Source organism: Cetorhinus maximus, chromosome 1, assembly GCF_964194155.1.
Source record: "Cetorhinus maximus chromosome 1, sCetMax3.hap1.1, whole genome shotgun sequence".
In the NCBI taxonomy this organism is placed as follows: domain Eukaryota; kingdom Metazoa; phylum Chordata; class Chondrichthyes; order Lamniformes; family Cetorhinidae; genus Cetorhinus; species Cetorhinus maximus.
The window spans coordinates 91,410,728-91,432,441 of record NC_135879.1 but is presented as its reverse complement, the minus strand read 5'-3'; the positions used below and the strand labels follow the sequence as shown (position 1 = coordinate 91,432,441).

General features: G+C 43.8%; 1 protein-coding gene across 1 annotated transcript in view; it reads left to right on the top strand.

Moving 5' to 3' along the window:
- The window catches only part of antxr2a (ANTXR cell adhesion molecule 2a), a 303,824-nt gene that overhangs the window by 100,068 nt on the left and 182,042 nt on the right, over nucleotides 1-21,714 (top strand). Inside the window, exons 9-10 of the mRNA XM_078543719.1 lie at nucleotides 2,132-2,230; nucleotides 6,795-6,867. Of these exons, the coding sequence (XP_078399845.1) occupies nucleotides 2,132-2,230; nucleotides 6,795-6,867 (172 nt within the window). The remainder of the gene's footprint in view (nucleotides 1-2,131; nucleotides 2,231-6,794; nucleotides 6,868-21,714) is intronic.

Here is a 21,714-nt window from a genome sequence, read left to right as displayed (position 1 = left end):
GTTGCCAAAGTCCAAAGCTCTGGAATACCTTCCCCAGACCTCTCCTCTTCTCTACCTCGCTTTCCCCCTTTAAGACACTCCTTAAAACCTACCTCTTTGACCAGCTTTTGGTCATCTGACCTATATCTGCTTATATGACTTGGTGTTATACTTTGTTTTATAATGCTCAGATGGTGCGTCTTGGGATGTTTTATTATGCTAAAGGCCTTATATAAATATAAGTTGTTGTGGGGAAGACGTGAGTGGATGAATACATGCGAAGTATGAAATTGGTTTCATTGGGGAAGGGTTGGCATTGGAGGGATATAATTGGGAATGGGAATAGCATAGGATGTGATGGGAGAATGGTCTGGGATCATATGAGACAGATTAAAGTAATGGGGCGAGTATGGCATGGAAAGGATGGAATTGCATGGGATGGGGATTTAAAAAGTACTGTTGCAGTAAATATACTGGTTTCACCACAAATATTTTGCAGGTCTCTGCTAGTATTACAATAATCTGAATCGCAACTCATCCCACTTGTGTTTGGTAAATTTAATCCAAATAGATAAGAAATCCTTCAAGACCTAGAGTCTAGCTGTATTCCTGAACTTCATGTGGGGGAATAAACAGAAGCATGCTTATTCTATCAGAAAGTCCGAATGGCTCTCGAAATGTCAACTCTGTTTTTCTCTCCACAGATGCTGTCAGACCTGCTGAGGTTTTCCAGCATTTTCTGTTTCCCTTTTTGCATTAAAGCAAATTGATATCTTCCTTTATACAAATTGTAGTAGAACACAATTGTTGCGCAAAGCTGTTTTAGAAAACTGGTTCGTTGGATAGCCTGGGAAGTTTATATATTTTTCATGTTGAGTGTATAGATAAATGTATCTACTCTCAAAGTATTAAACATTCATTTGCTTGGGAGTGGAGATCTTTGAACATTTGTAAGCACGAATGTGCTGAGTACGTATGCTCCTACTTGCTCAATGTTACTACACGGTTCAGATAATTTTGACTTTGGTTGGTAGCTTAAAACAATCAATATTATTATTCCAGCTGCCTGTTATACATCCTTACCGATTTTCATTTTCATTGGTGATCAGGGTAAATGTGTATTGGCTGGTTGATTCAATATCGCCCAAAGATAAAAGTAACTTTTGTGACTTGTAACCTACAGCATTACTGCAGTTTGTTAGTTGTGCCTTTTGTTTGCTACCTGCCAGTTTCACATCAGTAATTGAAGTAGAATGGAAGCCTTATTCAACTGTGGAGTAAGTTTGGTTGTTCATTATTTTAGCATATATCTGGAAAACAAGCGTTTTAATTTACCAATGATCTAGCATTCTGGAATGTTATTTATCTATGATTTTTATTAACTTGACTTCTGGTCAGATGTTATAATTTTGAGTATCTTAATCAAACTGCTTCCTTTTCAGTAATTCTCGTAACCAGAACCTGTCCTCTTATGATCCACAAGTTTTGCTCCTTTTATATTGTGCCCTTGTTGAATTATCTGACCAATAAGATTACCTGTTAGCTTATCTGAGCACAGATTAACTGTGATGCCATGTTACATCACCACTTCCCATGATTCACCAAAATGTTAAAATTGAGACTGGTGTTTGTACAAGCTATTTACAAATTTATTTTTACAAAGACATGTATTTGTGTGGCACAAAATAATTCAGCTATTAATATGAAAATAATATTTCAAACTACTGGAAGCAAAACTTGTAATGGGTTAACTACCCTTTCTGTAAAAAAAAATCTTTGAAAATTTACAATTTTACAATTTACAAGCTGTTAAACAAAAGGAAATGAGCTGTTCTCAAAGAAGATTCCCCCACCTCCCCCAAACACCAACTGGTCTTACCTGAAGGAAATGCACATGATTTAGTCTTCCTCAATATGAATATCAAGCAGGGTCAGGGAACCAGGTTCATTATTTATCATCAGTGTCATTGAAGAAATGCTTCAATGAGAATACTTATTGTCAACAATCACAAATTAGTGAGATATGTTGCCCTATGGTTGGTTTCAGTAACTTACAGTATTTCTTGCACAGAAGTAACCAGGATGCTTAGACTGTCTTGTGCAGTATGTTCAAATTGTCCTTGCTATAAATTGGGTATTTCTGTACTTGCAGAAGAATTTGAAGTTGTGCTAAGAGGAAATGGCTTCATGGCAGGCAGAGGCACAGGTCTGATCTTATGCAGATACTACATAAATGCTTCAACCATTATAAGTAAGTATGCATATAAATATTATGTCTATAATTACGTAGGACTATAAATCACTAACATCTGGGGGCTTGTGCCAAAATTGGGAGAGTTGTCCCACAGACTAGTCAAACAACAGCCTGACATAGTCACACTCATGGAATCATACCATACAGATAATGTCCCAGACACCACTATCACCATCCGTGGGTATGCCCTGTCCCACCTACATGATAGACCTACCAGAGGTGGGGCACTTTGGTATACAGTCAGGAGGAGTGGCCCTGGGAGCCCTCAACGTTGACTCTGGACCCCATAAAGTTTCATGGCATCAGCTGAAACATGGGTGAGGAAACCTCCTGCCGATTATCACCTACAGCTCCCCTCAGCTGATGGATCAGTGCTCCTCCATGTTAAACACCACTTTGAAAAAGCAGTGGGGGTAGCAACGGTACCGAATGTACTCTGGGTGAGGGGCTTCAATGTCCGTCATCAAGAATGGATCAGTAGCACCACTACTGACTGAGCTGAGCGAGTCCTGAAGGATGGACATTCCAGATTGGGCCTGTGGCAGGTGGTGGGGGAACTTACAGAAGGCAAAAATTTATTTGACCTCACCCTCGCCAATCTACCTGTCACAGATGCATCTGTTTATGACAGTATTGGCAGGAAAGATCACTATACAGTCTTTGTGTAGAAGAAGGCCGATCTTCACACTGAGGATACAGTTAATTGTGTTATATGGCACTACCGCTGTGCTAAATGGACAAAATTCAAGAGGTGAGGTAGTTGTGGCTGCCTTTTTAAAAATTGAATTCAAGAGGTGAGGTAGTTGTGGCTGCCTTTTTAAAAATTCACTTATGGGATGTGGGTGTCGCTAGCTCGGCCAGTATTCATTGCCCATCCCTAGTTGCCCTTGAGAAGGTGCTGGTGAGCTGCCTTCTTGAACCGCTGCAGTCCATGCAATGTAGGTACACCCACAGTGCTGTTAGGGAGGGAGTTCCAGGATTTTGACCCAGCGACAGTGAAGGAACAACAATATATTTCCAAGTCAGGATGGTGAGTGGCTTGGAGGGGAACTTCCAGGTGGTGGTGTTCCCATTTATCTGCTGCCTTTGTGCTTCTAGATGGTGGCAGTCATGGGTTTGGAAGGTGCTGTCTAAGGATCCTTCATGCGTTCCTGCAGTGCATCTTGTATATGGTACACGCTGCTGTCACTGTACGTCGGTGGTGGAAGGAGTGGCTGTTTGTGGAAGGGATGCCAATCAAGTGGGCTGCTTTGTCCTGGATGGTGTCGAGCTTCTTGAGTATTGTGGGAGCAGCACTCATCCAGGCAAGTGGAGAGTATTCCATCACACTCCTGACTTGTGCCTTGTAGATGGTGGACAGACTTTGAGGAGTCAGGGGGTGAGTTACTCGCTGCAGAATTCGCAGCCTCTGACCTGCTCTTGTAGCCACAGTATTTATATGGCTAGTCCAGTTCAGTTTCTGGGCAATGGTAACCCCCCCCAGGATGTCGATAGTGGGGATTTCAGCGATGGTAATGCCACTGAATGTCAAGGGGCGATGGTTAGATTCTCTCTTGTTGGAGATGGTCATTGCCTAGCACTTGTGTGGTGTGAATGTTACTTGCCACTTGTCAGCCGAAGCCTGGATATTGCCCAGGTCTTGCTGCATTTGGACATGGACTACTTCAATATCTGAGGAGCCGTGAATGGTGCTGAACATTGTGCAATCATCAGTGAATATCCCCACTTCTGACCTTATGTTGGAAGGAAGTTCATTGATGAAGCAACTGAAGATGGTTGGGCTGAGAACACAACCCTGAGGAACTCCTGCAGTGATGTCCTGGAGCTGAGATGATTGACCTCCAACAACCACAACCATGTTCCTTTGTCCTAGGCATGACTCCAACCAGTGGAGAGTTTTCTCCCTGATTCCCATTTACTCCAGGTTACTAGAACTCCTTGATGTTATACTCAGTCAAATGTGGCCTTGATTCAAGGGCAGTCACTCTCACCTCTGGAGTTCAGCTCTTTTGTCCATGTTTGAACCAAGGCTGTAATGAGGTCAGGAGCTTAGTGGCCCTGGCGGAACCCAAACTGGGCGTCAGTAGCAGGTTATTTCTTAGCAAGTGCCACTAGGTAGCACTATTGATGACTCCTTCCATCAGCTTACTGATGATGGAGAGTAGACTGATGGAGCGGTAATTGGCTGGTTTAGATTTGTTCTGCCTTTTGCGTACAGGACATATCTGGGCAATTTTCCACATAGCTAGGTAAATGCAAGTGTTGTAGCTGGACTGGAACAGCTTGGCATGGGCGCAGCAAGTTCTGGAGCAAAAGTCTTCAGTACTATTGCCAGAATATTGTGAGGGCCCATAGCCTCTGCAGTATCTAGTGCCTTCTGCCACGTCTTGATATCACATGGAATGAATTGAATTGGCTGAAGACTGGCATCTATGATGCTGGGCACCTCCAGAGGAGGCTGAGATGGATCATCCATTAGCCACTTCTGGCTAAAGATTGTTGTAAATGCTTCAGCTTTGCCTTTTGCCCTTGACAGCGTGGCGGCATTTGACTGAATGTGGCATCAAGGTGGATGGTTGTGATTTATGGAAGCCAGTCATCTCAGCCCCAGGACATTGCTGCAGGATTTCCTCAGGGTAGTATCCTAGACATAACCATCCTCAGCTGCTGTATCAATGACCTTACCTCTATTGTAAGATCAGAAGTGGGGATGCTCCCTGATGATTGCACAGCTCAGTACCATTCACAACTCCTCAGATATTGAAGCAGTCTGTACCTACATTCAGGTTTGGCATGCTAAATGGTAAGTAACATTCACACCACACAAGTGCCAGGCAATGACCATCTCCAACAAGAGAAAATCCAACCATTTACCATTGACATTCAATGGCATTACCAACCCCAGGTCCACCACCATCAGCATTCTGGGGTTACATATCAAACAGAAACAGAACTTCACCAGCTATACAAATACTGTGGCTACAAGACGAGGTCAGAGATTGTGAATTCTGCGGTGAGTAACTCGCCTCCTGGTTCCTCAAAGCCTGTCCACCATCTATAAGGCACAAGTCAGGAGTGTGATGGAATACTCTCCACTCGCCTAGATGAGTGCAGCTCCAACAACACAAAGAAGCTCAACACCATCCAGGACAAAGCAGCCTGCTTGATCCATGTCCACCACAAAAAATTCTTTCCCTCCAATATTGATGCATGGTGGCAGCAGTGTGTTCCATTTACAACATGCATTGCAGCACCTCAGCAAGACTCCTTCAACAGCACCTTCCAGACCTGTGACCTCTGCCACCTAGAAGGACAAAGGTACCAGACACTAAACACCATCTGCAGGTTCCCCTCCAAATCTCACACCATCCTGACTTGGAACTACATCACCGTTCCTTCATTGTCGCTGGGTCAGTATCCTGGAATTCCCTTCCCATCATTGCAGTGGATGTACCTACACCATATGGACTGCAGTGGTTCAAGAAGGTGGTGCACTGGCAAGGTTCACGTTCCCATGAAAGAAATATAATAAAACGTAGGTTGGGATTTTGTCAGGCAGACAGGGGTCTCACCTACTGGTCAGAGAACTGATGGGGAATACTTATATGCCCTGTGAAAGTGGCCTGTTGGAATCAAGTGCCATTTAAGCACTAAAGTGGCCACCTGCCAGCCTTCCCCCCAACTGGCGGCGGAAGTCCCACCCGCAGAGAGGTGGTGGCCAATTGGAACGCAGCAGCTCATCTTTGCTGCAAGTGCCAATGGAATGGTGGCTGGTGGTGGCTGTGTACCCTCCCAAGGCCTTGGGTCATCGTAGGACCCCAGACCAAAGGTGAGTGAGGGCGGGATGGAGTCACGGGAGTGGGGATTTGGCGGCAAGTGCAGGTGGGTGTCTTTCAGCGGCCACCATACACCCCGCCGCCGCCCAATTGAGGTCCTTCAATTGGGCACAGAATGCCTGAGTACGAGGGACCCTGGCCCAGGAGGCCACTTGCAAACCTGACAGGGCCTGCTGACCGCCTGCTCGAGGGCATGGGAAAGCCATGCGACCCCTGTTTAATCCCTGAGCCACCACTGGATTGCAGTGGGCTCATGGATAATGGATGTTAATTGGCTCATTAATGAGCCTAATTTACATCCTGCTGCCAGTGGCTGGGAATCCCATGTCAGCACCTTCCACACTCCCATATTTCCCACTGCGACAGGCTGCATTAAAACCAGCCTATATTGGTCGAATGTTTCTGGAAATACAGGAATTAATTTCTTGAGCATCTTTTTTTTAAACAGAGAAAGTATATTTCTTAGAGAGAAGTCATTAAAGATGCAATTTTTCTCTACCTTGGACCCATCAAATTTAGTCTATTTTGTTCTACTTGAACTTTTAGAAGTTAATTTTCCAAAATGTATGTGTCGTTTTGTTGTTAATCTGTGACATTCTAGCTGCAAAATTTAATGCCCTTTTTAAAAAATAAAATGTTAAATTTAATACCTTTGGAAACACGTATATTTGTCAGTTCATTAAACAGTTCAGTATAAGGAACTCATGCAATGATTCATTTTCCAGCTGAGAGACCAAGTATCATGGCGACGGATAATTATCTCCTGTGCCCAGCACCCATGCTACAGGAAGTGGGGCAGTAAGTACTTATTTCATATAAGTCTGTAATTATAAATAACCAGACATTTGACAGGATATTATCGAATTTCTGAGTTTCTCTTCATACTACACTGCTTACAGTTTCATTATTGATCATTACCTGTCACATGACTGTCTTGTATCTGAATAAGAATGTTTTTTGTATTGCATTTAAAATGTAACCAAAGTAGGGGTCAGAAGACAATAAAGGATATATATAGCGTTGTTAAAGGATTCCTTGTGGCAGATTCAGATGAACTCCCAGGACATGGCAGAGGTGTTAATTGGCTTCTTTATATAAGTCTCTCTAGTTCACTATGCTAAGCCACTATTAGTAAAACATATGGTTGTAAATTGCTAAATCAAAATAATCTGTAAGGCATAAGGGGGTCTGAAAACAAAAAAAAAATAATCACGCTACTGGGAATGTTCTATCGGCTTAAATCTCCAGGAAAATGACAGATGTGTAAGATCGATAGTGATGATATTGATGAACTTTAATTACCCAAATATCGATTGGGATAACATAGAGTAAAGGTATGGGTGGGGAAGAATTCTGAAATGTGTTCAGGAGAACTTCCTTGGCCAGTGTGTCCTTGGTCCAATTAGAAAGGAGGCATTGCTGGGCCTGGTGCTGGGGAATGAAGTGGGTCAAGTGGACCAAGTAGCTGTGGGGGAGCACTTGGTTAAGAGTGATCATTGCATCATAAGGTCTGGATCAGTCATGGAGAAGAGCAAGGAACAACCTGAAATAAATGTCTAAATTGGAAGAGGGCTAACTTCACTGGGATGAGAGGGATCTAGCCAGTGTGCAATTGAATCACAGATTGACAGGAAAAAACTGTAATGGAACAATGGGTGATCTTTAAGGAGATGCTTCAGTTACAGGCTAGGTACATTTCGGCAAAGATGAAAGCTAAGAGTACTAAAACCATAGCTCCTTGGATGATAAGGGAATTGGAAAATATGCTGAAAAAAAATAGAGGGTATATAATGCATATCAGGTAAATTTGTCAAGTGAGAACCAGGTCAAATACAATAAGTTGAGAGGGGAAGTGAAGTGGCAAAAAGAGAATATGAGAATAGAATGGTAATTAACATAAAGGGAACCCAAAAATCTTCCACCAGCATGTAAATAGTAAGCTGGTAGTAAAAGGAGGGGTGGGTCCCCTTGTTCATCCTTTGAGGTGAAGATGACCATGTTCATCACCTGGGGTATTGTTAGGGCTCCAGTGGTACATAGGTGGCTGTTACAACTGATCTGTGGCTGGAAGGCTCTGCCACAAATAAGACAGAATAGGTGCTTGCTAAAGAAGAGGAGGCTGATAAAATATCTGAGGTGGAGATGGTAGAGGAAATCGATAGGATGAAAATTGATTGGCAGGATGTAGTGGAAAGGATATGCTTTGAGCTGTCCGTTTGGCTTGCATCCCAAGTTACAAAAGAAAGGGTGGTGGTGGAGTGGCTGGTGGGGTGGAGATAGCAAAAAAAAGGCTTGCCGTTATCTTCTAATCTCCTCGAGATACAGGGTAGGTGCCAAACGATTAAAGAGTGACAAATGTGATCGGCTTGTTCAAGAAAGGGTGTAAGGACATTCCTGGTAACTAAAGGCCAGTCAGTTTAACAGCAGTGAGTTTTCAGAGACAATAATAAGGAGAGAAATTAACAGGTACTTGGAAAAATTTGAGTTAATTAAGGAGAGCTAACAGACTTGTAAAAGCCAGATCGTGCTTGACTAATCTAATTGAATTTTTTGATGAAGCAACAGGGAAAGTTGATAAAGGGAATGCAATGGCTGACCAGATGGCAGTTCTTGGCTATCTGAAGGCAGAAATGCTGAATGACAAAGGGTTGGGCTGAGGGAAGTACAGTGGGGTGAAGAACAAGAGGTGCTGGTCACACCATCTGCAACTTTGAAAAAGGGGCGTAAGCTAGGCACATACTGTCATCCTGAACACTCTTGGCAATGCTGCATGCATGGGACTCTGACACAACCTACCTCATATTGTGGAGCACCATATCAGGAGGCTTAGATAATGTAGATGTGCCTGTCCCTCTTGGCTTCTGCTCTGCTTTCTCCTTTTATTGGTTACCTTGCCCTGCAGGAGAGAGGGGAGAATGTTAATAAATTTGTTGCAGTATGTTTGAATGATGTGTATCCCATAGCTGAGGAGCTGGAGATATGTGGAGGCAGTGTGAGGTGAGTGTGAGGCTGGCATCCTTGGTAGTTGTATGTGGGTGAGATGGAGTATCTAACTGTTAGGCCTGAGTTTTGACTGCTAGAGATTGGTGACGGGGGTGTGGTGCATTGAGCAGTGTGTCACATTGGTGGAGTGGTGAGTTGGAGATGTCATGTGAAGATGCACTCACTGAACTTGACCCACCCCTGATGGGTAATTGAACTTCCAGTGGCACTGCTGCCAGGCCCATGGGGCCAGACTCCAGGAATTGGCCTCACTGGCCAGCTCCTCTGATGCTCTTGGTGCCTTGCAGAAATATTGGGCAGAATTTTTCCAGCCTGGTAGAGGCTGGTTTCGGTGCGTTTGGGGTGGAAAATTGTTGGAATTGACCTGAGGTCAAGATCCTGTTCTTCCATCCACTTGGCTTTCCCTGGGATGGGATTGAAGGCAAGTGGAGAACCCCCCTGGATCTGTCAGGTAAAGAATTAAGAGGTGTTTTAGGTTGTAAAGAATGCAATTAGGATCTGCTTCAAACCTGAATCCTATCCTGGATTTTTCAGCCAGGGCACCTATTCCCTGACCTGTCAGCAACTCGGCTGGGTCACTGAGGTCAGTGACCAGCACGAAGAGCTTCTTCAGTGAAAATAACAAGCTGCTTCAGCTTTGAACAGTGTCAACTGAGGTGCTCCAGTCATGGCTATTCATAGACTGCTGTTCACAGTATTGTTTCTCTCACAGTGATTTCACTGTTTGACAGGCGATTGTTAACTTCTTGGCAAGCACATCACCTATCCAGCTTTCAACATGGCATGGGTGCAGCTTATACAGTTCCATTGGCTATCTCTGCTGAGAGTCAAGAGCAGAGCACATGCCAGTGCCAACAGCAGCAGGAGCAAAGCCAGCAGCAGCAGTTGTCTTCTCCTCAGTCACATGCCTCTCCACAGGGCAGGTGAGATGGACATGGCGATCTAGCTGGAAGGAGGGGAGACCCCCACCACAGGGTGTACAGGCAAAGGATCAGCTCTCTTGACATGTGTGAAAACCAGTCTTCAGGAGACTCAGGGTTTCATGGCAAGTGATTACTGACATCTGCAACCTTCGTGAATAAGACTGTTTTTCCAGTGAATCAGTAGGTATGCATTGCCAATGGCTGACCAGGTGCCTGTCACTGGAGGGCCACCATGACCCCAGGTCACTGCCTTCCTCCGAGTTACGCACCCTTCTCCTGCAGGGAGAGAAAGCAGACAGCTGTGAGTGACGGTAATAGCTTGTGTTAGGAGAATGGACGGGCAACATTTTTAGAGGGTGACTGTGAGATATGGGTGAAAGGGAGTGCGAGTGTTGACTGTTCAGATTGGGATGTGGGGTGCCTGGAGAGAGAGGAATGAATGGGGCTACAAGGTGCGTTAGCCTGAGGAGCGCTGTGAAGGAGAATGCTGGGAAAGTCACAGTGTAAGGATGAGATTTCAGAATACTTGGAAGTGCATGGTAAAATAGGGCAAAGTCAGCATGGTTTCATCAAAGGGAAGTCATGCTTGACAGATCTGTTAGAATTCTTTGAGGAGGTAACGAGTAGGTTAGACAAAGGAGAGCCAATGGATGTTATCTACTTGGACTTCCAGAAGGCCTTTGACAAGGTGCCGCACAGGAGGCTGCTCAGTAAGATAAGAGCCCATGGTGTTAGAGGCAAGGTACAAGCATGGATAGAAGATTGGCTGTCTGGCAGGAGGCAGCGGGTGGGGATAAGGGGGTCCTTCTCAGGATGGTGGCTGGTGACTAGTGGAATTCCGCAGGGGTCAGTGTTGGGACCACAACTTTTCACTTTATACATTAATGATCTAGATGAAGGAACTGAGGGCATCCTAGCTAAGTTTGCAGATGATACAAAGATAGGTGGAGGGACAGGTAGCATTGAGGAGGCGGGGAGGTTGCAGAAGGATTGGACAGGTTAGGAGAATGGGCAAAGAAGTGGCAGATGGAATACAACATGGGGAAGTGTGAGGTCATGCACTTTGGTAGGAAGAATAGAGGCGTAGACTATTTTCTAAATGGGGAGAGAATTCAGAAATCTGGAGTGCAAAGGTACTTGGGAGTCCTAGTCCAGGATTCTCTTAAGGTTAACTTGCATGTTGAGTCAGTAGTTAGGAAGTCAAATGCAATGTTGGCATTTATTCCGAGAGGACTAGAATATAAAAGCAGGGATGTGCTGCTGAGGCTTTATAAGGCTCTGGTCAGACCACATTTAGAACATTGTGAGCAATTTTGGGCCCCATACCTCAGGAAGGATGTGCTGGCCCTGGAGAGGGTCCAGAGGAGGTTCACGAGAATGATCCCAGGAATGAAAGGCTTAACATATGAGGAACGTTTGAGGACTCTGGGTCTATACTCGATGGAGTTTAGAAGGATGAGGGGGGATCTGATTGAAACTTAGAGAATACTGAAAGGCCTGGATAGAGTGGACGTGAGGAAGATGTTTCCACTAGTAGGAGAGGTTAGGACCCAAGGGCACAGCCTCAGAGTAAAGGGAAGATCTTTTAGAACAGAGATGAGGAGAAACTTCTTTAGCCAGAGAGTGGTGAATCTATGGAATCCATTGCCACAGAAGGCTGTGGAGGCCAGGTCATTGAGTGTATTTAAGATCGAGATAGATAGGTTCTTGATTGGTAAGGGGATCAAAGGTTACGGGGAGAAGGTGGGAGAATGGGGTTGAGAAACTTATCAGCCATGATTGAATGGCGGAGCAGACTCGATGGGCCGAATGGCCTAATTTCTGCTCCTATGTCTTATGGTCTTATGGTCCTATGGTCTAATGTTGAGGTTGGCACCTGAAAATGTTATCCCGCTCACCTTTCCTGTCCTCCTGAGGTCCTGGGTCCTCTTGGTGAACTGTCTCCAGATTGGAGGGGCCACACTCCTGCTGCTGACTTCCTTGGCCATTTTCTTCCATGCATGTTTTGTTGGAGAGGTTGTCCTTTTCCTCCCATCCTTGGGAAAGATCACCTCACTGCAGGTTCTCGCATCCCATAACAGGTAAGCGTGAGAAACCTGAGGAGCATCCTTCCAGGGTACCCTCTCCATATCTCTGGTTGCTGCCGCCTTAAAAATCAAAGTGCTGCTGAGTCCTTTTTACCTGTAACCCCCTTAATTGGAAATGCTTCCTTTGACAGAATGGATGTATCATTCTTCCCGCCATCCCTATTGGTCGGAGAGGCAGGATGGTAATTCCTGTATTTTGGGAAAGAACAATGGCCTGGTGTGCAAATCAGCGAACTAGGTTCCCAACCCAAAAATGGTCCTGTTGTTCTGTTAGGGACTAAGTTGAGAAGATTCTGCTAATAGTCCCTCTCCTCCTTTCCACCTCCTTCCAGCTCCACATTAGAAATCCTGGGGGCCCTCTCTTTTGCCAGTTGCTTCATTTTTTATACTTTTTCTTCTCCCTAAGTATTCCACGGGCAATCTTCAGAAACTTCTGTGCAATGAGTGCAATTCCCCTCTAAGAGGGGCAGGCTATCTTTAAGACATGTTTGCCATTCCTGCTGCTGGGTGCCGTTTTCAGTGTGCAGACAGTCAGTAGCACATTTAGTGCTGGGCTGCATGTTAAAAACATTTAGATAAGAAGGCAGCGTGAAGCTTGTTTGCTGCTTGCCTCAGTGAGGCTGGGCATAGGGCATTCACACATTGTATCCTTGCGCCCCAAAACAGTCCTAGGTTCCTAAAGAAGATTTACAGCATGGAGTGCTTTGCAAGGGATCTCTGGCTAGTGTGAGCAAGGCAAACAACAGCCTGTCCCTTCAACAAATCAAATTGAACGATTGTCTCCGAGACCCGTTGGTTCCAATATTTCTGGAATGGGGAGAGATGCTAGGCTGGGTTGTGTGGTTGGGGATGGTGGGGTGGAGATTGGAGGACAGAAAGTTGGGTTTCCTGCTCCTTGTCTTCCTGACTTGCCTCAGTTAAAACCAGGGATGGGCAATTTCTAGGCAGGTTGGGCTCAAGGTTGAGATTTTTTAACATTTTTAATATCCCAGCCAACACAAATGGACTGTTTGGAGATTAAATTTCACCCCTCTCAGAATTTAAAACAGGATGTATATATATATCAGAATGTTAATTAATTGTAAAACCATGTACAGAAAGCAAAATAAAGAGAGGAAAAGAAAGATGGGATTGAGAGTGAGAAAGAAAGAGAGACAAAGAAAAAGTTAAATAATACATTTTTTAAAATCTCCAGCATTAATTGAATCCTGAAGGAATGTGACTCCATATTTGTAAAATTAAATTTTGAGGGTCAAAGAGCTTGATTGGCAGTAATTAAATCGTAAATGCCATTAAAAATTAGCTTGCATCCGAATATACCAGCCGTAACTTTTTCTGCTGTATTTTATGGGTAAGTCATATAAGTACTACAACTTCATGCTCTTTCATAGGTTTTAGTGTTGATTCTATTTGCAAGGTACCTGTGTAGCACAGTTCCTGGAGAAGTGGGGCAAATCAGACAGCAGGTCCTGGATTTCAGCATTTGGCTGCCATCCAATTTCCTCTGTAATAACTGAGCACTGATAGCTGCATCGTTATTGCTACTTCAAAACCTGGATCAATGTTATAATACTATTAGGAAAACAGCTTTGAGGGATGAAGGTGTTGAGAAATTAAAATTAATAAATATGAGTGCATAATTATTAGTGAACCAAAGCTATTCTACTAACCTAAGGATGAGAAACCAGTTACTACAGGTTGATGATTATGTATGGGTCTCATGATTGTGGCCTGGCTTTGTGGCATCTCCATAGCTTTGTTCCATTCCTGCTTGATCTATCACAGCTAGTATATCTCCTTTGGTGATTCCATTCCCTGCTGCTGTACAGTCACTTTGGATGGGACCCAAGGCTCATTCTTTGGTCTCACCCTCTTGCTGATCTATCTGTAGTTTCTCAGTGACAACATCTGTTAAAAATCGAGTATTGTGGATAGCACGTATAGAGAGGTGGTCACACCGCAGGCTAAGAGTCCACAGGCAGGAAGGGAATGGGTGACCACCAGGCAGAAGAAGAGGACTAGGCAGGCAGTGCAGGAATCTCCTGTGGCTATTCCCCTGCATTACAGATGTACCGCTTTGGATACTGTTGAAGGGAATGGCCTCTCAGGGGAAAGCAGCAACAGCCAAATTTGTTGCACCACAGTTGGCTCTGCTGCACAGGGGAGGAGTAAAAAGTGTGGGAATGCAATAGTTATAGGGGATTCAATTGTTAGGGGAATAGATAGGCGTTTTTGTCACCGCAAACGAGACTCCAGGATAGTATGTTGCTTTCCTGGTGCTAGGGTCAAGGATGCCCAGAGTGGCTACAGGACATTCTAAAGGGGGAGGGTGAACAGCCAGTGGTCGTGGTGCACATTGGTAAAAATGACATAGGTAAAAAAAGGGATGTGGTCCTAAAAGCAGAATATAGGGAGTTAGGAAGTAAGTTGAAACGTAGGACCTCAAAGGTAGTGATTTCAGGGTTACTACCAGTGCCACGTGCCAGTCAGAGTAGAAATAGCAGGATGTATCGGATGAATACGTGGCTGAAGAGATGGTGTGAGGGGGAGGGTTTCAGATTCCTGGGACATTGGGACCGGTTCTGGGGGAGGTGGGACCAGTACAAACTGGATGAGTTACACCTGGGCAGGACTGGGACTGATGTCCTAGGGGGAATATTTGCTAGAGTAGTGTGGGGAGTTTAAACTAAAATGGTAGGGGGATGGGAACCTATGCAAGGAGTCAGAGGAGGGGGAATCAAGGACAAGAACAGAAGAGAGAAAGGGGAATAAGAAAAGTGATAGGCAGAGAAATCAAGGGCAAGAATCAAACAGGGCCTCAGTGAAAAATAGTGGGAGCGGGACAAGTAACGTTAAAAAGACGAGCCTGAAGGCTTGGTGCCTTAACGCGCGAAGCATTCACAAAAAAGTGGATGAATTAACCACACAAATAGATGTAAGCAGGTATGATATAGTCGGACCAAGGAGGACCAAGGGGTTGATTAAGAAGCGGAAAATAGAGTACGAGAGTAAGCTTGCGGGGAACACAAAAACTGACTGTAAAAGTTTCTATAGGTATGTGAAGAGAAAAAGATTGGTGAAGATAAATGTAGGTCCCTTACTGTCAGAAACAGGGGAATTTATAAGGGGAACAAAGAAATGGCTGACCAACTAAATGCATACTTTGGTTTTGTCTTCACAAAGGAGGACACAAATAACATATCAGAAATGTTGGGGAACACAATGTTTAGTGAGAGGGAGGAATTGAAAGAAATCAATATTAGTAGGGAAATGGTGTTGGGGAAATTGATGGGATTGAAGGCCAATAAATCCCCAGGGCCTGACAATCTACATCCCAAAGTACTTAAGGAAGTGGCCCTAGAAATAGTGGATGCATTGGCGGTCATCTTCCGAGATTCGATTGACTCTGGAACAGTTCCAACAGATTGGAGTGTAACTAATGTAACCCCACTATTTAAAAAGGGAGGTAGAGAGAAAACAGGGAATTATAGACCAGTCGGCCTGACGTCGGTAGTGGGGAAAATTCTAGAGTCTATTATAAAAGATTTAATAGCTGAGCACTTGGAAAACAGTGGCAGAATCGGACAGAGTCAGCATGGATTTACGAAAGGGAAATTATGCTTGACAAATCTACTGGAATTTTTCGAGGATGTAAATAGTAGAGTTGATGAGGGGGAACTACTGGACATGGTTTATTTGAACTTTCAGAAGGCTTTCGACAAAGTCCCACATAAGAGATTAGCGTGTAAAATTAAAGCACATGGAATTGGGGGTAGTGTATTGAGATGGATAGAAAACTGGTTGGCAGACAGGAAACAAAGAGTAGGAATAAACGGGTCTTTTTCCGAATGGCAAACAGTGACTAGTGGGGTACCGCAGGGATCGGTGCTGGGACCCCAGCTATTCACATATATTAATGATTTAGATGAGGGAATGAAATGTAATATCTCCAAATTTGCAGATGACACAAAGCTGGGTGGGAGGGTGAGCTGTGAGGAGGATTCAGAGATGCTTCAGTGTGATTTGGACAAGCTGAGTGAGTGGGCAAATGCATTGCAGATGCAGCATAATGTGGATAAATGTGAGGTTATCCACTTTGGTAGCAAAAACAGGAAGGCAGATTATTATCTGAATGGCTATAAATTGAGAGAGGGGAATGTGCAACGAGACCTGGGTGTCCTCGTACACCAGTTGCTGAAGATAAGCATGCAGGTGCAGCAGGCGGTAAAGATGGCAAATAATATGTTGGCCTTCATGGCGAGAAGATTCGCATTCAGGAGCAGGGATGTCTTGCTGCAATTATACAGGGCCTTGGTGAGACCACACCTGGAATATTGTGTGCAGTTTTGGTCTCCTTATCTGAGGAAGGATGTTCTTGCTATAGAGGGAGTACAGCGAAGATTTACCAGACTGATTCCTGGGATGGCGGGACTGACATATGAGGAGAGACTGTCGGTTAGGATTATATTCGCTGGAGTTCAGAAGAATGAGGGGGGATCTCATAGAAACCTATAAAATTGTAACAGGAATAGACAGGGTAGATGCAGGAAGGATGTTCTCGATGGTGGGGGAGTCCAGAACCAGGGGTCACAGTCTGAGGATATGGGGCAGACCATTTAGGACTGAGATGAGGAGAAATTTTTTCACCCAGAGAGTGGTGAGCCTGTGGAATTCGTTACCACAGAAAGTAGTTGAGGCCAAAACATTGTATGTTTTCAAGTGGGAGTTAGACATAGCTCTTGGGGCGAACGGGATCAAAGGGTACAGGGCGAAAGCGGGAGCAGGCTATTGAGTTGGATGATCAACCATGATCATAATGAATGGCCGAGCAGGCTCGAAGAGCCGAATGGACTATTCCTGCTCCTATTTTCTATGTTTCTATGTAAAAATGACACCAGTAGCATCTACTCACAAAGAGAACCTCCTAAACTATCCTTCTGGTCTATTTGATGTTCAAACTAAAACAGAAGTGCTCATCAATGGACAGAGAATATTGTATGTGTGATTTACATAGGAATCCTGCTATATTATTTATTGGTTTTACTTATACAGACTGAATGACTATAATAGCTAAACTACATCAACAGGAGTTTGTGTTTCGCACTCTTTCTGGCATATTTCCTGCCTTGGGAAGTAATGAGCTTTAGGACTGATGCAATTATTTTGATTTATGGATGGAGTCCATACGACAAAAATACTGTGAAAACATAGCTAGTTCCAACATAAACCAAGTAAATTCCGAACTATGGTCTTGATGCAATTTGGACAGCTTTTATCAATGTCAATGTTAAGATTTTTTCTGTACTTAATTCCGTAGGGTTAACGGTGATCTCCAGTCCCTTGGTTGGAGCTAGTTGAATAACGTACGTCACAGCTAGATTACTGCACTTTTTGTTATGCAGGCTAATTGACTATTTAGCTATTTCAGCAGCATGTAAAAGGAGTCCTCCTAAAGGTTCATTGTAATTGGCTAATTTTCCATTATTGCTAATGAAATCTGGTTTCAAAAATTGTCCGCAGGAAAATTATATTCAGATTGTAAATTTCTGTTTTTTAAAAAAGGCCTGCTAACCATTTTTCCCAGAAGGAACTGTAGCCTTACTAAGTGAAGTGTCAGTTCTTCAAGTCAACAGTAAAGTCATAGAGGTATGCTACTTTAAAATTCCAGCAGCATTTTCAATCTGAAAGCTATTGACATCCTGATTTTCAATTACTTAATTCTGGGCTGAGATTGTGCTTTATGATGTTATCTTACAAATACATTGCTGTTTATTTTAAAACAGATTAATATTTATCGTGAGTGGTCAGAAACATTTTCCATCGACACACTTATACCCAGACCTTACATGGTGCAATTTTGCGCAATTTGAGATAACTAACACTGCAATTTATAACATTGACCAAAAACTCAGATCCTTATAAGACACAAAATAAGATAAATAGTAAAATAAACAGCTGCTTCTCTCTGTAGGTCCTGGAATAAGACTTGTCGATAGAATGTCCTCTGATGACTGCCTGCTTCTAGCTCCAAACTTCAGTTGACAGATGTTTACTTCCCCTAACAGCCACTTCGGGCTTCTTAAAAATGATGCTCTAGGCGTTCCCAAATGTATTCTCTAGACCTCAGGGAATGTTGCTTCAGGCTTTCTCCAACAGACCCTCCAGGCTTTTCCCCTACCAGATGCTCTATGTTTTAACCAATGGATATTTCTGGGAATGTGTTCACAGTGGATGTTTATCACTTTTACCCTGAACATTCTGACTAGTAATTTGTTCTCAGTTGCCCTTGATTAAAAAAGAATCTTGCAAACTTTTTAGAGTGAACACTTGTAATTCCAACAAATCTTTTAGTTGCAGAGCTGAATTTTGGTCTGAATTTTTTTTTAACAAAATGCATTCAGATTTGCTTTTTTCTTGCTCAATCTTATCAACACAGCGAGGGAACATTCTAATTTCTATTTTAGACACAGCTTCCTGTGTTTAGCTCAGCTTTTAAATTGCAGCCTTTTATCTGTTCCTCAACTAGCTTCAGATAACTATCATGCATTGCTAAGATATTTTACTTAAATATCAAAGAAGCCAGTCTAGCTTAAGGAGGTTTTGTTTTGCTTATTTATTGCAATTCACACTGGTTGTCTATGAAAGCTGTACAGAATATCATGTTATTTACATTGTTATTGATGATTTGATGTCGATCTGACACTGTTTCCTTTTATAGTTTGGCATCTTTTTACATCATATATAAGAACAAAACATTTGGCATACATATTTAGAATTGAATATTCTCGTGTTTATACAAAAATTTGAAGATGTGTGTACTGAATGTTTTATTTCGTTGAATTTATTTCAAAATATGTAACATTTTTACAAATACAGCATGTAAATGTCTAACATTTGTGTTGTTACTCACTAGTATTTATTTCCTCTTACATAAGTGAAACTTTTAAAACCTAAGCTCTATCTGCTCTTTTAAACATTGGTGGTGTCCTATAGTGTAAATGGGCCTTTGCTCTTCATTGTAGTTCTCAATTGGAAAAAGGTGCTTCCAGGTTAAGTGTATAGTCAAATGCAGAGTAAAACCATGTTAATCAAGATATGATACTACATTTAAACAGTGGACCAGATGAGTACTAACATTTTTCTTTCCTGAGCGACTCAGTCTGCTCCATATGTTGTTTAAATGCATCACTTTGGGACTTATGGGGCCTGATGTTTGTTACGGGTAGAGGACATTGTTATAGCGATTGGGAAACCTTGTAATTCAGAGGCCCTGAAAAATTTTATGGCGGAACTTAATTTAATTTTTTTTCTGTTCCCTGGCTGGCTGGTTGACCAAAGGGATTGAGAAGCTAATTGTCGGGATGGAAGGCCACAGCTTGATGGAGAGCAGAGAGAAAGAAGGGAGAGATTGAAGGTGAGGGGGAGGAGAAAGCTGTGGGCTGGGAGGAGGATGGGCAGGAGGAGATTATTGGGGTTGAGCAGAGGAGGAGATTGTGGGGGGTGGGCAGACGAGGAGATTGTGGGGGGCGGGCAGACAACGAGATTGTGGGGGGCGGGCAGACGAGGAGATTGTGGGGGTGGGCAGAGGAGGAGTTTGTGGGGGGCGGGCAGAGGAGGAGTTTTGGGGGATGGGCAGAGGAGGAGTTGTGGGGGATGGGCAGAGGAGAAGATTGTGGGGACGGGTGAGCAGAGGAGGAGATTTCGGGGGGTGGGCAGAGGAGATTGTGGGGATACGCAGAGGAGGAGAATGGAGGGGATGGGCAGAGGAGAATGGAGGGGGTGGGCAGAGGAGAATAGGGGGATGGGCAGAGGAGAATGGGGGGATGGGCAGAGGAGAATAAGGGGATGGGCAGAGGAGAATAGGGGCATGGGCAGAGGAGAATGGGGGGATGGGCAGAGGAGGAGATTGTGGTGCACGGGCAGAGGAGGAGATTGTAGAGGATGGGCAGAGGAGGAGATTGTAGAGGATGGGCAGAGGAGGAGATTGTAGAGGATGGGCAGAGGAGGAGATTGTAGAGGATGGGCAGAGGAGACTGTGGGGATGGGCAGAGGAGATTGTGGAGGGTTGGGCAGAGGAGATTATAGGGGGGTTGGGTGGAGGAAATTTTGGGAGTTGGGCAGAGGAGGAGATTGTGGGGGGGATGGGCAGCGGAGGAGATTGTAGGGTGTTGCAAGCAAGTTGACTTCAGCTGGGGTGGGAGCACTCCTCCTCCTGGCCCACAAATACTCCAGGAAAGGCACTTTACCTGATAGATCCAGCCTTTGTCACACACCTCAGCTGTTGGGTTTTCCAAACTCTGGGAAAACTGGTCACAGCTGTTTAATCCACATGACTGCTAAAATTTGAGGCATGCAACCGCATTAAGCTAGTTAAATAACAACAGACCTGCCTCTTCAGTGCAGATTAATCGCCCCCTATCAACCTGCCTCTGTTAAAACTGGAGGTGGGTTGGGGTTGCATTTCAAATGGCATATTCTCTAAATAAATTAAGTATGCTGATTTTGTAAAATGAATACTATTTTACCATATGATATTTGAAAGATAGGTGTACTGCTGCACGCAATTTCCTGAGCCCATCTTGAAAGACCTTGAGACACATGACTTTAGTCTACAGAATAAATATATCAAGGTCTGGAAAGTCCACTGCCTCCTCAGTGTGACTTTTTCTATTTCATACAACAATCATTTTTATTGCTTAATCAGTGACAATTTTTAAATTGCGGACAGATCAGGCTGAGATTGAGCTAATTTCATCAAGGACACTGAATTCCGGATTTTAACTCTGGGCAGGAATTGGTTGGGTGAAGGCTGGAGCAAGTGGCAACTGTCCTAACTCAGCAACAAGGCCTGGTCAGGTTCCAATAGAAAGTGGCAACTGGTTGGCAGGCGAGATTGTGATGTTCAGTAGCAGGAGGTCTTTGTTGATGACTGTTGCTTTAATCGCCTGCACTCTGGTTAGTCAAGGGAATAGAGCTTTGGGTAGGTGGAGGAGGGGTACAGAGATATGGAAGCTGACCCAAGGCCGTGGAGGCTGAAACTTTCAACTGCGTTTAGTTTTAGCCATGAAAGCTAAGTGAAAAATCATTCAGTATTTCTTTCCGAAGTAGCCTAAAAGCGTTGTTTGCCTCTGAATTGCAGAAGCTCCCCTAACTATTAGCTGCGCTGCTCGTAGTGTTTTGGGAGATGTGTCAGTTTGGCTCTGGACCCAGTGATTAACACTGGTATTGCAAGACTTTTCACCCAATGGGCAGGAACTCATAACAGAAACCATATTAACTGAATCTGGCAGATTTTTGTGTCAAGCAGTCTTGGGGTTCCGTACTTGGTTCTCTCGGTTCTGAACTAGTCATTTCTTTTAGCTGCTCCCTGTCCTGGGTGCGTTTTAACCACTTGAAGGTGTTGTTTGAAAGTATTCAAAGTATCATAAACCACATAGAGGGACTTGTATTTTTGACTGCATTGTCAAGTAGTCTTTTTTAAATAATATAAAATCAAAATACTGCGGATGCTGGAAATCTGAAATATAGGTTGTTTTGTGATTTCCTTCATATTTTTCAGTTAAACATCACTTTTTGTTCTCTGATTCTTGTTTTCTGTATGACTGATATCAGGTGTTTGTGGTTTTGTTGAA